Source organism: Zeus faber (assembly GCF_960531495.2).
Source record: "Zeus faber genome assembly, contig: SCAFFOLD_89, whole genome shotgun sequence".
NCBI lineage: Eukaryota > Metazoa > Chordata > Actinopteri > Zeiformes > Zeidae > Zeus > Zeus faber.
Window position 1 is genome coordinate 48,197 of NW_028293115.1, and position 14,670 is coordinate 62,866.

The following is a 14,670-nucleotide window of genomic DNA, read 5'->3' on the forward strand; positions in this document are numbered from 1 at the left end:
AAACCATGAAACACAACATTTATATGTTTGACGTTTGGTAAGCTGTAAATTGTTTGGAAGATGTGTACCCGGTCTGTTTACTTCCGTTTTAACTCCAAAACATCTGAACAAATAAAAAAAAAACTCCACCTACATCAAATTTTTATACTTTCAACTAATTATCCCCCCCCCCCCCAAAAAATACAGGGAGGGCTCAGCCGTTTCATCCGTGTGTAAAATATAGTGTGTTATTGCTTATTTTGTAAAATGAGTTGTTAAATTGTATCTCTACACTTTAGAGGAGATAGACTTTTGTTTGTTGTGTTAAGTTAACGACAATGATCTTGACTTGCTCATTTTTGACACATATTTTCTGAAAGATTAGAAAATCAGTGTGTAAACTGTATATGAAAAGTCGAAAATATTGTGTAGAGTGTTGGTTAATCTACGTTTGGTGCCATTTATGTTTTAAGGCGTTCGGTTTCTCAATTTAAAAAAAACTGAAGACGAGTAGAATGATAGATTCTGTACCAGCACTGTTTTACCATTATACTGTATATAAGACTTCATCAATCCACCAATCTTATTCTAAATTACTTAAATGTTTTAACGATATGAGATAGGGAATCCACTTTTATTACTCAAAGTTTTCCATATATGTGACAAGCAATTGAAGGAAAGTGTAATGTTCCATTAAATAAGAGAGATATATGTTTTTTTTATGCTTAAAAACTAACTATACTGCTTGCCTCTTATGTTATCACTTGAGAAAAATAATAAAAATAATTGTCAGAAACCATGTTCAACGTGTTTAAATAATATGAGAACACTGAGAAATGACACTTCAGAAGTGGAAATTGTTTCATGTTTGCCCTGTAGCTATAGTTATTTTAGTTATTTTAGTTTTGCTCATTAACAGCGACTAGGCTCTACCAACTGGAATAATTATTATCTTTTATTAGGCCTGTGGCAGTTCCGCCTTCCACCCCAAGTGGCATTTTCAGGGGCCTCCAGCACAGAGACACAGGTGATTGGATTGAAACACAGCAGTTCCATTGTAGAGAGTGGGCTAGATGGAACAAGTCCCGGAGCAGATGGACAGCAATTCATGACAAGGGCTCCTCTCCTGAGGAGCAGGTATACAGCCACACTGAACCTGGGCCCCAATTACCTAGACCCAGGACAGGTGTGACTGCTCCACACACTGTTCCCACACCACAAGGCCTATTAGTCTTATCGAATTTCTTTGAACATCATAGATTTACAGATTCTCAATTCAAAGATAATTAATTTGTTTCAATCAGGAGCACTCTCATGGAGACCCATTTATTACATTAGGCATGAACTTTATTACATAAAATGTTACACACTTATGTATTTCAGCAGAACAGAACCAGGAACAGCAGTTTAGGGAAGTTTTTACATTAGAAGACGGGGGATGGGTGGGGGCTGGTTCAGACAGCGGCATACAGCAATGCTTGAGATGCATGATGTGGCAGACAAAGGTTTGTGGTCAAGTATCAGCTGCAGACGAGACGAAGATTATTAACCCTCATTATTATAAGACTAATGAAGGTAAATAATTGAATGCTGGTGGTCTCCTCTGCTGGGTTGCTCACTAGCCTGTGCGCCGATCTCCTTTGTAAGACAAAACAAAACGTTAAGAAAACTCCCTGCCTTGAGTCGGCCCAACCAGCTGATTCGGCCGATTTGAGGCAGCTTGGTGGCCGCGGGAAAAGGGAACCGTGCTGTCTTCTGCAGCTGGTGCTTGACCACGCCCTTTTGTCCGCCACAGGTGCATACTGGTGCCACGCCAGGGAATGGGCAAGAGGAGGCAGGCGGAGGGCAAACATCGCCGGTTGGCGTGTTTGTTAACCATTCTTTTAAAATCAAACAGTGGGGTACGCCAGGTGGGGTGTCTGGCCGGCTGCGGTGTGGCGGGCCTTGCCCTTACGCGAGGCGTGGGTGGCATGGGAGTCCTGCCGGCTCGCCTGCAGGGGGCGGCCCTTCGGGCGGGGTGTATGTCGCTGTGGGGCCGGGATCCGGGCCTGCAGTCCGTGCCTGACGCCCGTAGCCCCGGTTCTGTGCCTGCGGCTGGGTCTTGTGCCTGCACCTGGGAGTTGGTTGTATGTGTGTGCCCCCAGGGTGCGGGGTCTCTTCATGCTCCCTGGGACTGGGTCATGCTCCTTAGGGCTAGGCCTGGGGGTTGCTCCACAGCCCTCTGGCTTCTCTGGCGGCATGTAAAGGAAAGAATGAATGGGGCCATGTATCGTGAGATTTTGAGTGAAAACCTCCTTCCATCAGAAAGGGCATTGAAGATGAAACGTGGCTGGGTCTTTCAGCATGACAATGATCCCAAACACACCGCCCGGACAACGAAGGAGTGGCTTCGTAAGAAGCATTTCAAGGTCCTGGAGTGGCCTAGCCAGTCTCCAGATCTCAACCCCATAGAAAATCTTTGGAGGAAGTTGAAAGTCCGTGTTGCCCAGCGACAGCCCCAAAACATCACTGCTCTAGAGGAGATCTGCATGGAGGAATGGACCAAAATACCAGCAACAGTGTGTGAAAACCTTGTGAAGACTTACAGAAAACGTTTGACCTCTGTCATTTCAAACAAAGGGTATATAACAAAGTATTGAGATGAACTTTTGTTGTTGACCAAATACTTATTTTCCACCATAATTTGCAAATAAATTCTTTAAAAATCAGACAATGTGATTTTCTGGATTTTTTTTCTCATTTTGTCTCTCATAGTTGAGGTATACCTATGAAAAAAATAACAGGCCTCTCTCATGTTTTTATGTGGGAGAACTTGCACAATTGGTGGTTGACTAAATACTTTTTTGCCCCACTGTATATATATAGGAAGGAACCACCAGAGAATTAAACTCTTCCTTTAAACTCCCCAAAAAGGACGTGGCATTTTCTACATAGAGAGAGAGTAGGAAAACTTGGTTCCAAAAATGATAAACAGAGTGTTGTCGTCATACTCGGAGGGGCTTTCCTGGGATGGTCCTGCCGTCTGCGTGCTGTGACCGGTCGGGCGTGTACAGGCCAAGGCTGCAGTGTCGTCTTTTTAGCCGGAGATGGCCTGGCGGCCCGGGGAACACCGCTCAGTATGGCCTCCCTGTACTCCCGCTCCTGCACACACAGACACAGACACAGACACAGATTCTTAAAACATTGATATCAACACCCAGCCTGTTGTCAGACAACTAGTTATACTATTGAGCCCCTGGGGGAAATTGTATTATCAGAGCAGCTCAAATCCAAAATAATAAGGAAATAGAATAAAAAGAGACAAGAAATGGCAATAAACAATGAACCTCAATATACTTAACTAGAGGATGGAAAATAAAAAATAAAATGTCCAAAATGTGGAAAACGTGAAAAAAATACAATTAATCTTACAATCAACACAGTAAAATGTAATAAACCTGATAACTAACTACAACACCAACTAGAAGATTTTGGATAAATAATAAGTTAAAAATAAAATAAACCTAAGAATAAACCAGAAAAATCTACCTAATGACAAACAATGAACAGTAAAGATTTGGTAATGAACAATAAACCTAATGACAAATGATTTTTAATTGAAACAGTAAATAAGAAAAACAAAAAGCAAAGTAAACCCGAGGTTAACTAGAAGGTAGGGGAATTACCAATATACAATTGACAATAAAAAAATAAACCTAGCAATGAATGGTAAACCAGAAAAATAAACCTAAAATAGCAGTGAGCAATACAAATGTGTCAACATACAATGACCCAAACAATAAGAAATAAAAAATAATCCTAGAAATGTGAGTACAAAAAAAAGTAAAGTAAAAAATAAAAACAAACAGTAAAAAATAAATAAATAAAATCAAAAGTACCTAGGAACAAACAATAAACTAGAAACTAGAAATGTTGGAAATAAACCTACAATTATTAGAACCGAGAACCAAAATTAGAACCAAGTTAATAAGTAAAAAAACAAAAAAAAAAACAAAAAAAACCCAAAAATATTCTTCTGAAACAGTTTAGTGCAGATATAAAGATAATGCCGTGTTGTCTACATGACAACAGTTTCTTACTCTACATCTAGAACCATGCAAAATGTTTCGCCAATGGCTGATAAGAGTAATTACAGGGAAATGCATTCCTTTCCAAAGGCACAGACACGAGACAGGTAGTTTGAGAAACTAACACAGGGAGTGTGTTCAGACTTACGGCTTCCTGAGCCCTGAGGCGCTCCATAGCCAGGTTGGTCCGTTCTCTGTCTTCAAATCTCTTCAGTTCCTCCTCATAGGCCACGTTCACCTGCTGCTGAAATACAAAAGTATAGACTGCCACATAGCACATTCATTCTTTTTTGATAGAAGCTGCACTCTTTCTGAATATATTGCCAAGTCGGCAAAACATTACATTTTAGGGGCGTTTTCCCAGATACAGATTAGGCCTAATCTTAGACTAAATCGCACTTTCAGTTAGTCCAGATTCAGCCATATTTCAAATAGTCTCAGACTTGGCCCTAGTCTCGGTTTTAAAAAAATCGGACTTCCAGAGGGAAGATTAGAGCTAATCTAGTCTAAGTGAGGTCTTGAATTAAACCTGGCCAGAGGCAGGTTCATTTTTGGATTCATGTACGTGGCCTCCAGGTTGACCTTGATAATAGAGAACATGGATTATCTGGACTAAGACCAGCACCAAGACCAGACAGAAGCAGCCGACTCGTCCTGACTTTATTCCAGGAAATCCTAGTCTAGCACTAATTCATCATAAACTAAGCAATGTCTCAGAAAGGCATTTTTCAGTTCTGGATTAATTAAATAAGGATTAGTTTTGTCCTGATATAGACTAAACCCTGTCTGCAAAATTGCATTTTTAAAATTATAATAACATTTGAACTAAAATTCAGTATATCCAGTTTCAGTTCTATTCATAGAGAGCAATCCTTTTTGGTTTTATTAGTTTTTTTGTTAATTTGTATGAGTTCAAAGGGTTAGTAAATTGCTCCCATCCTTACTAATGTACATTATTTTCGGTAGGCAGCAGTCAAAGACATTATTATTATTATTTTTTAAAGCTGTAAATATCTACCGATGTTATATCATGGGTTCTCAACCTTTTGGGCCCAAAGAGGCAGTTTTTAGGGACTATTTAAATGAATTACTTATACTTTTGGAGACACCACCAAGCACCACTAATTTTATATGAAACTTAGAATTTGTATTTAGGCAAATAAGAAAGACTGAGGCTAAATAGGAAACTGTACTGCGGATATTCAACGTTATATATTAGGCAACTGCTTCATGAGTATTGCATTACTTACTTTTATTATACTATAGAGAGGGAGCCCCAAATAAATGACAAAATGGTTATATATTACCAACCAATTTAATTTATTTTAATTCAAAAAATATATCACAGTGATGAGTTTTGGGACTCACAAGAATCCGTTGTTCAGAAACTTCTCAATAGAAGTAATGTGTGACGTAATGAGTGTGCTCCCACCTTATTGGATTTCCTGCGGCTGGGCCTAGGATGGAGCTCCTGCCGTCGTGTCCGATGTACAGAGGAACCATCAGAGAGGTTGGTCTGCCGCCTGGTCTTGACGCCACGCTCCAGGCCCGTCTCCTGGCCCCACTCCCCCCTGGCAGTGCCCTCTAGCTGCTCCTGCAGGGACGGACACGCCCGGGGAGAGGTGGGCAGTGTAGGGTGGGGCCGACACTCTGCCTCAGGGCGGGGGGTGTCTAGAAAGAAGCAAATCCAGGGGACATTGGTCACGTGAGTGGAAAACACTTTGACTGATTTGAAACAATACTGCTGAAGTGCTGATACAAATATTGGGGAAATAATATCGTGTGGCCAGTGCAAGATTGACAAGTGATGTGAAGTGATGTCTCCAGCAGGTTTCCATTAGGCTCAAGTCAACAAAGACTTTCATTGGTAGGTTGGTCGAGCAAAAATAATATATACTGTACATATATTAACTCCATTTCAGGAGCTGCGCCCTGTCAAAATTAACCTTAAAACCTATGTGGCTTTAAATTTGATATTTAACAAATTTCTAGTTGTTCCGACACATGCAGAAGAATAAATACAGCTTTTGCCAGTAATTAACAGGCCGCTCGCTTCAAGCGTGCCCACCATGCAGCACTTGTAAATTAAATGTATATTTTAAATGCTGGTTCTAAGTTATTTTGTTTGTGTTACTGATAAATTAACAAAATGTTCAGTCCCCTTGCTGGTTGTTGCGACACATTGAGAATGGGGATATTATAAAAAGGCCCCATCACCACTGTACCACTGGCCAGAGGCCGGCCAGAGGAGCGCCCGAAGGCCGGAAGGGGACGGGGAAGGTGCAGTGAGCAAGTCCGCGGCCCCGAGAAGCATTGAAGTCGGTGCGGAGGGGCAATGGTCCGGGATCCCGGACAGGGAAGGCGCAGCAAGTTACAGAGTCCGAGGCCCTGGTAAATGTGCCTTCAAAGGGGATGCCGATCGACAGCGGGAAAATGATCTTCCGTACGCCACATTTCAGTGCAAATTATGTCAATATGTAATTTAAATGTATATATGAATAAAATAATAATAATAATAATAATAATAATAATAATAATAATAATAGGGCCTCATACATTTAAAGGGGACCTATTATGCCAAACTCACTTTTTCAGTGCTTGAGCATGTACATTTTGGTCTATGATGGGCCTACCAACACACAGACTATAAAATAAGATAACCCATTACATTACATTTAGCAGACGCTTTTATCCAAAGCGACTTAGCCATCAGGAGCAATTAGGGGTTAAGTGTCTTGCTCAAGGACACTACAGCATGCTAGCAGGAGGAGCCTGGGATTGAACCTGCAACCCTTAGATCACTAGACCGCCAGCTCTACCGCCTGAGCTACCATCCCCAGTCAGTTTAGGTTCAGACTACGTGATTCTGACCTGATTTTCCGCTCGCCGACAGGATTTTCTAGATCGCTGCAGAACTCCAGATCAGAGGAAAATCATAGCGCTCCCGTGAGCAATGTGTGGTGTGGACAGGCTGCTCTTTTAATATATTTCTTATTAATTCTGCTTTAATTAATTTTTTTACAGTGATCAAGAATATAATAAAAAATACATTATCCTGTCCCATGCATGGTATTTCGTCATTTCTGGTGTAAATTCTTGCATTCGTTTTTCGTGACAAAATGTAGTTTGGAGACCCGACAGACTCGTTGGGGATTCCTCCTGGTGAAAGATCGTAATGTGTGACCCCCTGTCGCTGATCAGTCATGTAGTGTGAAACCACAAGACTGAAAGATTCCTGATCACAAGACAGAAAGTTGTGTAGTGTGAACAGTACAGCGATCTCACAACTCTGCAAGTCGTGTAGTGTGTCCATGGCATAAGCTGTCTGTTACAGAAAACATGTCCTAAAATGAGCCGTTTAGCTTTGCTGCCCTCCTACACGTCACCGAGGGAGTCATTCTAATTAGAACCGCACCCCCATCTGAGTAACTCCACCCACACCTGGAGCACAACTGGATACGCTAGCATAGAAGCTAAAAGCTAAGCATGGGAAGTGCTCTGTTGGCTGCAGAGATCATCACAAATCTTTAAAAGAGAGAGGAAAGTGGAATTAATACCAACTGTGTGGGACAAAACTGCAGACGAGGGAAATGTAAGTATTTAAAAATGAATTCCACTGTGTGCTTCTTTCTGTGTGTGTTCACGTTAGGTTGACTGAACTGTAGGCTGCGGAGCGAGATCCACTCCGCATTTCTCCAAACAAAACCGGAGATATATTTATTTAATTAATTTTCCGTTATTTTTCAGTAATTGATGAAACAAAAACGCCAAGCCCCACCGTATCCTGCGGTGTTCTAACCTCTGTGCTGCTCCAGACACCAGTGTGTGTGTCCACGTCAGGTTACTGCTGGGTGTGGCGCGCGATCTGCTCGGATTTCTCCAATATAAACCGTGGATGTATTTATTTTATTTTCCGACATTTCCGTAATTGAATGAAACAAAAAAAAAAAAGCCCCAAGCCCAGCCGTATTTCGTGGTGCTCCAAGCTCTGCGCTGTTCCGGACACCGTGGTGAAAGTTGGAACAAACTTTTAAATGAGGCCTCGTAGATCTAATGAGAGTCAAGATTCAGCAACTGCATTGCTTAAGAGGTAAAATCAGTGAACGCCATCGGCTCACAGAACCCGGAAAATTGTGTTCAAACTCCATTGGCTCACAGAACTAGGGACCTTGGCAGGGTGGCTCCTCCCACTGAAGTAGTCAGTTTTCAGACAGGGTGGATTGGATGCATATTATTTAATAATCTGAGTGGTATTTTCAGCAAAAAAAATTAACAAATACACTACTCACAGAAAGGTAGGGATATTCGGCTTTCAGGTGAAATTTCAGGATGAAGATAAAATGCACTATAACCTTTACAGGTGAACTTAATTTGACCTTCTCTAAACTTTTGAATGCACATGTCCAACTGTTCAATGTTTCAGTACTTTTTGCACAACTTGCTGTTCTCTAACAAGGAGCCGAACGGCAAAATTCACAACAGGTGTTTGATCCATGAATCGACCAATACATTTCCTGGTTCAATTAGAATTGGTATTTAAACAGTCCTCTTCATCATGCTGTTCACATTTTGACATCATGAGACCAAGACAACACCTAACAACTGATCAACAGTACCTCGCCATTGTGAGGCTTCAAACAGGATGTTCTCAGAGGGAAGTGGCCACTGAGCTTAGAGTGTCACAGAGTGTCATCAGCAGGTTCCAACAGAGATACAGAGAGACTGGAGGAGCGACAGAAAGGCCTAGAAGTGGACGTCCTTTGGCCACATCCCACACTGATGAGCGCTTCATTGTGAACAGTGCCCTGTGGAACCAGATGATGATGCCACTCAACTCCAGGCACATTTAAGGGAGGTGAGAGGCACCCAAGTGTCACGTCAGACCATTCAAAACCATTTACATCAGCATGGTCTGCGTGCTAGACGACCTGCAAGGGTACCTGACCAAACCACCAGGCACAGCCATCATCGTCTTGCACGGGCCAGGGAGCATTTACGCTGGACGAGGGACCAGTGGCCTCAGTGCTGTTCTCTGATGAAAGTAAATTCACGTTGAGCAGAAATGATGGCCGCCAGCGATGTTGGAGATGTCAAGTAGAGCGCTATGCATCAGCCACTGTTGTCACCAGATGAGCCTTTGGTGGTGGTGGTGTGTGGCAGTGTGGGCAGGTGTGTCTAGTCAATACAGAACTGCCCTACACTTTGTGAATGGTACAGTGACAAGCCCATAGTACCTGAATAACATCATTAATCCAGTCATTGTGCCCCTGCATGAACAACACAGGCCTAATTTCATCTTCATGGATGACCATGCTCCAGCACATCGAGATCGCATCATTCAGGAACGACTGCTGGAGACTGGGGCACCTCAAATGGAGTGGCCTGCACTTTCTCCAGACCTGAATCCCATAGAAAACCTATGGGATCTGCTGAGTCGCCGTGTAGAGGCTCGTCCCTTTAACCGATCTTATATGTAATCGGTGTATTTAACAGGCAGCTCACTATGTGCGTGCAGTGCTTGTAAATTTAATTTCGATTTTAAAAGCTGGTTATTAAGTTTTGTGTTTAATCTGTAATGTAGCACAGTGTTAGTTTAAATATTCTTTATCGGCCATGAAAGTCAAACCATTTTCTGATATCCCAAAAACTTCTATTAAAATAATTAAATTAATATCATGAATGTACGACAATTAGTTAACTAATGGCTTGAAATGACGCCTCATAGTCGACGAGGATAATCTTAATAGTCAGGGGCAGCCCTAGCTTGCAGTGTCGAATTTGGTGCAATTTGGACACGCACCAAATGTAATATTAAAAAACTTTGAATACACAGCAGGCCTTCAGGGCTCTGCGACTGAGTCACAAAGAGCGTCTTTACCAGGTGTATAACTTTAACCGGCAGTTTCATCTTCCATTGCGGAACACAGATTGAATCATTGATTTTGTTAAGCTGCCTTTAAAATGTCTTAGAAGTCTTTTTTTTTTTCCCCCCTCTCTTTTGAACGGGCATGCATTAGTAATAATAAGGAGGAAGCAGCTCAATAGGCAAAAATTAAAGCCACGAACGGGTTTCGCATTTCAATCGGTGGCACAGTGCATTGCACTGCTGCCTCACAGCAAGAAGGTCCTTGGTTTGATTCCCGCCTGGGCCGCTGTTAGCACCGTGCTCTGGCAGGTTATCTCCCAAATAGGAGCCTTTCTGTGTGGAGTTTGCATGTTCTCCCTGCTCACATGGGGTTTCCTCCATCAAACATCAGTAAGACCCCCACCAAAAACATGCACATGACCTGCGATGAACATATGGTACCAGGTCCCTGGGCGCGTCGTCGAATGCTGCCCACTGCTCCTGGCTGCCCCCCCGGAGAAAGGACAAGCCAGGATGGGTGAAATGCAGAGGACTCATTTCACCGGCCACCATCCAAAGCACGTGCGCATGTGTGTGTATGCATGTGTTGTAGTGTTGTGTGTCGTGTGACAATTAAAGATTCTTCTTCTTCTTCTTCACTTGTTGTATCATCACAATGTATGCAGCATTTCAACAATTGTGCACTCAAAGTTATGCCGTTTACACCCCCCACCCCCCTTTATCAAATTTGAATGGAATTTGGTGTGTACATTCAGAATAGTGTGGGATGCCTCCTCTGGGTTTAATCGGGATTGCTTTAAGACAGCTTGAGTTAATTGGCTGTTTCCTGCTAAGCACCGCCCTGTGCAAAGATATTTTGTTTGAAGATTGATGGCCATGTTTTTTTCGACCAATCTTTCTCATTTATAATAGAATAGAGACGCAACATAAGACAACAAAGAAGAATAACAATAATAGAGCAGCAAGAAAACAATGGGATTCTACCCCTGCAGGGTTTGAACCCCAATAATGATGTGGCAAAGAAATAATAGGGTTCTACCCCGGACCCCAACAAGCATAATAACCATAAATTAAAAACCCTGGTAACCACTGTATGGCTCAACCTTTGGATCAGTTTTTAAGGGGAATGTCAAATAAATGAGCCATGGCCTTTAAAATACAGAAGTGCTGGAGTTTACCTTTGTGTGGCCTGCTGTCCACGATGCTGTCGTTGTGCTGGCACTCATTGTCCTCCTCTCGGACCTCGCTGGACTCGCCACTCTCTACTAGCGCACGTTTCAACATCTGCAGAAAATAACAAAAAACCACACGCAGACTCTTTAAAGCACAACTCAGATGGGAAATTCGAGATGCGTTACATCATAGTTCCTTACTTCTGGTCCTGGTCATTAGAAAATGGGTCACTTGATACTGCATTACAATGAAATCAAGCTGCAGATTCAATATGTGTTCAATATGTGATTTTTTTCCAGCTAACTGTGAAATAGTTATAACCCTTTTATCTCACATCACTATTGATATAAGGAGGCAATGGCAGTGAAACAAATGTCTCAATGACAACGTCCATTAAGATGGTAAATAAAAGCCACACACACACACACACACACACACACACACACACACACACACACACACACACACACACACACACACACACACACACACACACACACACACACACACACACACACACACACACACACACACACACACACCTTGCCAAGCTCCTCCAGTCGTCGAGACATTTTCACAGACATGTGGTGGAGCTCCTGTTCCGTTTCCAGGTTCTTCTGCCTTTGCCGGGACAAAGGGTCCTCCTCACACTTCTCCTCTGAGAACCGTCTGAAGGGACAATTAAACATGAACAATTAAGTCAACAATTAAAAAAAATCTTAAAAATAAAAATAAACTTTAATAAACACAAAATATTATGCAAGTTAAAAAGACATGCTGGACAATTTGTGAAGCAGCATTAATTAATGACTGAGGGGAAGAGAGTAAGAACAAAGCTTTACCTCACTTAACATAATATTTCTCTACAGAACTATGTACAGTATACGGGAGGCTGAAAAGATAGGTTTGAGGTATTGGGGGTAGGGCTGAACGATTAATCAAATTCAAGCTGACATCACAATGTAATAGTACACAATGTACAAATCGCAGGCTGCGATTTTAATGTTACACAATCTAAAGCAGTGATACTCAACTTGCGGCTCTTTTATGACTAGTTGCAGCTCTTCAAAGTGTTATGTAATGTTTAATAAAAAAATTCTATGAGTATTTCAATAACTTCTGTCTGAGACATTGTCTGCAGTATTCAAAACTGAATTTCCCATTAGACACATCAACCTATGACGGCTTCGAGAGAGAGCGTATCTATAGAGATCTATTTCCTGGTAGTGATCAATGATCTGTTAACTGAGTGATCAATGGCTGATCATCTGGTTTCCACTGGCAATTTTATTATTAATAATTTATATTTAATTTGTTATAATACTAGAAATATACTACTGATATAACTAGTAGCCTTATTTTAAAATGCATAATGGTTTGATGGAGGAAAGGGGCGTTTCAGAAATTTGGCTCCTCTGAAAACACTTTTTGTTAATGTGGCTCCTGATCTGGGAAAGGTTGTATAGAAAGATGTATTGCTTGTGTTTAGTGAATAATACAGAGGATAAGGAAATTAAAAAGAAAATCACATACTAAATCGCAATAATGGTCTAAAAAAAATAAAACTACTAATAATTAAATAAAAAATAATCACAATTTCATATTTTCCCAAAATATTTCAGCCCTATTGGTGGATTTGATCAATTTTACCCGTGGGCTTTCCTCTCCCTGGGAGCTATTCGTCCGTCCTCCTGCCTCAGGTTGGCGCTCAGATCTTCCACTTCCACCTCCACCTCCTCTTCCTCTGTGTCTGACGGTGAAGTGGCTTTGTGCTCCAACTCATCCTGCAGTGAGGGGAGTAAGTCTGTCTGTGTCCGAAACAGAATCGTCCTGGGACCCCCGTACGTTGGCTGGGAGGAGAGAGAGGTTTTAACAGAGTCAACCATTTGGGTTTTGGGGCCAGCCAGATTTGAATCACTGTGGGGCCACAGCAGACAGCAGACTACAACGTGTTTCATTTTGAAAATAATTCTGCATTTAACCCAGACAACCGCACCAATGGCCATTCGGATTGTTTCACAGAGACTGAATTTCAGTGTTTGAGGTAGGCTGGCTTGCTGTTTCCTTACCTCTAGTGTCTCTCTCTCCTCCGCTGTCCTGGTTCTCTGCAGACTGGAGTCAGAATTTTCACTCAGAGCTGGAGAAGAAGCACAGCACTTAATGGGAAGTTCCACCGCAACACAACATTGAGCTAATTTACCAGATAGTACGTCAAAACGGTGTGTATTTCAAATGAGAATCACTCTGTTGTACCAGAAACAGAAAGTACAATTGTCACGTTGGCAAGCTAGCTCCAGTAGGCTGGTAGAGCTGGCATCAACTGCAATATCAACATATTGGTGATAATTAATTTGTTCCAGGACACAGTTTGTGTTCCCGTAACACTTATCTATATTCATATATATATGTATTCGTATAAGTCTGAGGAAAGGTGTGCCAGTGTGTTAATTTTGACTCACCAGGAGTGGAGTGTTGGTTAGGGTATTGCAGTCCATTGGAAAGGCTGCTCTCCGCCGGCTGCTTGGAGTTCTGAGAGAGGGAATGAGAGAGAATGAGGTATGGCTGATTTATGAAAGTTGTGATTTTTTTTTTTTTTTACCACAGAATAGAAGGAGAAGGCACTATTGGCCCTCCGTTATTAAAGCAAAGTGGTCTTTGTGCAGCCAGACAGAAACGCGCTCTGCGCAGGTCAGAAACTGCATGTAACCGATTTCAGCCAACCAAGACAGCAGTCCTCCTCAAGCCTCAAACCATTAAGACAAATACCATGAACCTGAAGTAGTTAAAATTAACTGAAAATATCATGACAACATACTGTGCTATGCAAAGAAAAAGAGACGCTTACTTCACAACAATCATCACGGCCGTACAGTTTGCTGTTATTCGTCCCTTTTTAAAGGCATGATGACACAATTCATCCCGTATCACAGCTCCTCCCTAGATTCTGAGTCTCCCTCCAATAATCTTTGAGTTTTTATTATTTATTTTCTTTCTTGGCCCGGTGCTTAGCCCCGTGCATGCTCTACTGGAAGTGTGATATTTGACAAACAATAAAAGGTATATGATAGGGATGTCATGAGAGGGAACATTTTACCTGTTATGAACTCTATGGAAATGTTATTGTACTTCTGTACGACATACAAAAAAATACCAATAAAAATAAAAAAACAATAAACTTTTTTATTGTAGATGTATTTATTTCATTTTCCGAAGTTAATGAATGAAACAAAAAAATCCCTGCTCTGTCCCGATGCATGCCCGTGCCTTATGAAAGTCAGAGCAAACTTTTAAATTATGTCTTCTAGATCTAATATAAGTGATGATGCAGCAACTGGATTGTTTTTCTTTCTACTTTTTAGTAGAAATATTTTAGTAGACTGATAAGGTGGAATAGGTGAAAGTTACAGACTAAATACAACACGAAACACAGAAGTCATGCTGAAACCACATTAGTTGAAATCACTTTAGAGTTCCAGTGCAGTGCGAACGAAACCAGAAAAGAAAGCCCTTGAAGGTGTTTAGTTCCTCCACAGTTCATAGTTCCCTTCAGGGAGTCCCCAGCACTAACGCCTGGAAGTTAGAAAT

At 41.7% G+C, this 14,670-nt stretch overlaps 1 protein-coding gene across 1 annotated transcript; it reads right to left on the minus strand.

The window, feature by feature from the left end:
* Window positions 1–1,291: 1,291 nt before the first annotated feature.
* Window positions 1,292–13,614, minus strand: LOC307247644 (uncharacterized protein; the record flags this gene model as incomplete). Its single annotated transcript, XM_080024682.1, has 9 exons — window positions 1,292–2,503; window positions 2,970–3,120; window positions 4,195–4,290; window positions 5,479–5,717; window positions 11,091–11,196; window positions 11,628–11,754; window positions 12,736–12,935; window positions 13,155–13,222; window positions 13,545–13,614. Coding segments are annotated over 9 exons (1,068 nt in total), but the record flags the coding sequence as incomplete, so codon positions are not given.
* Window positions 13,615–14,670: the final 1,056 nt, after the last annotated feature.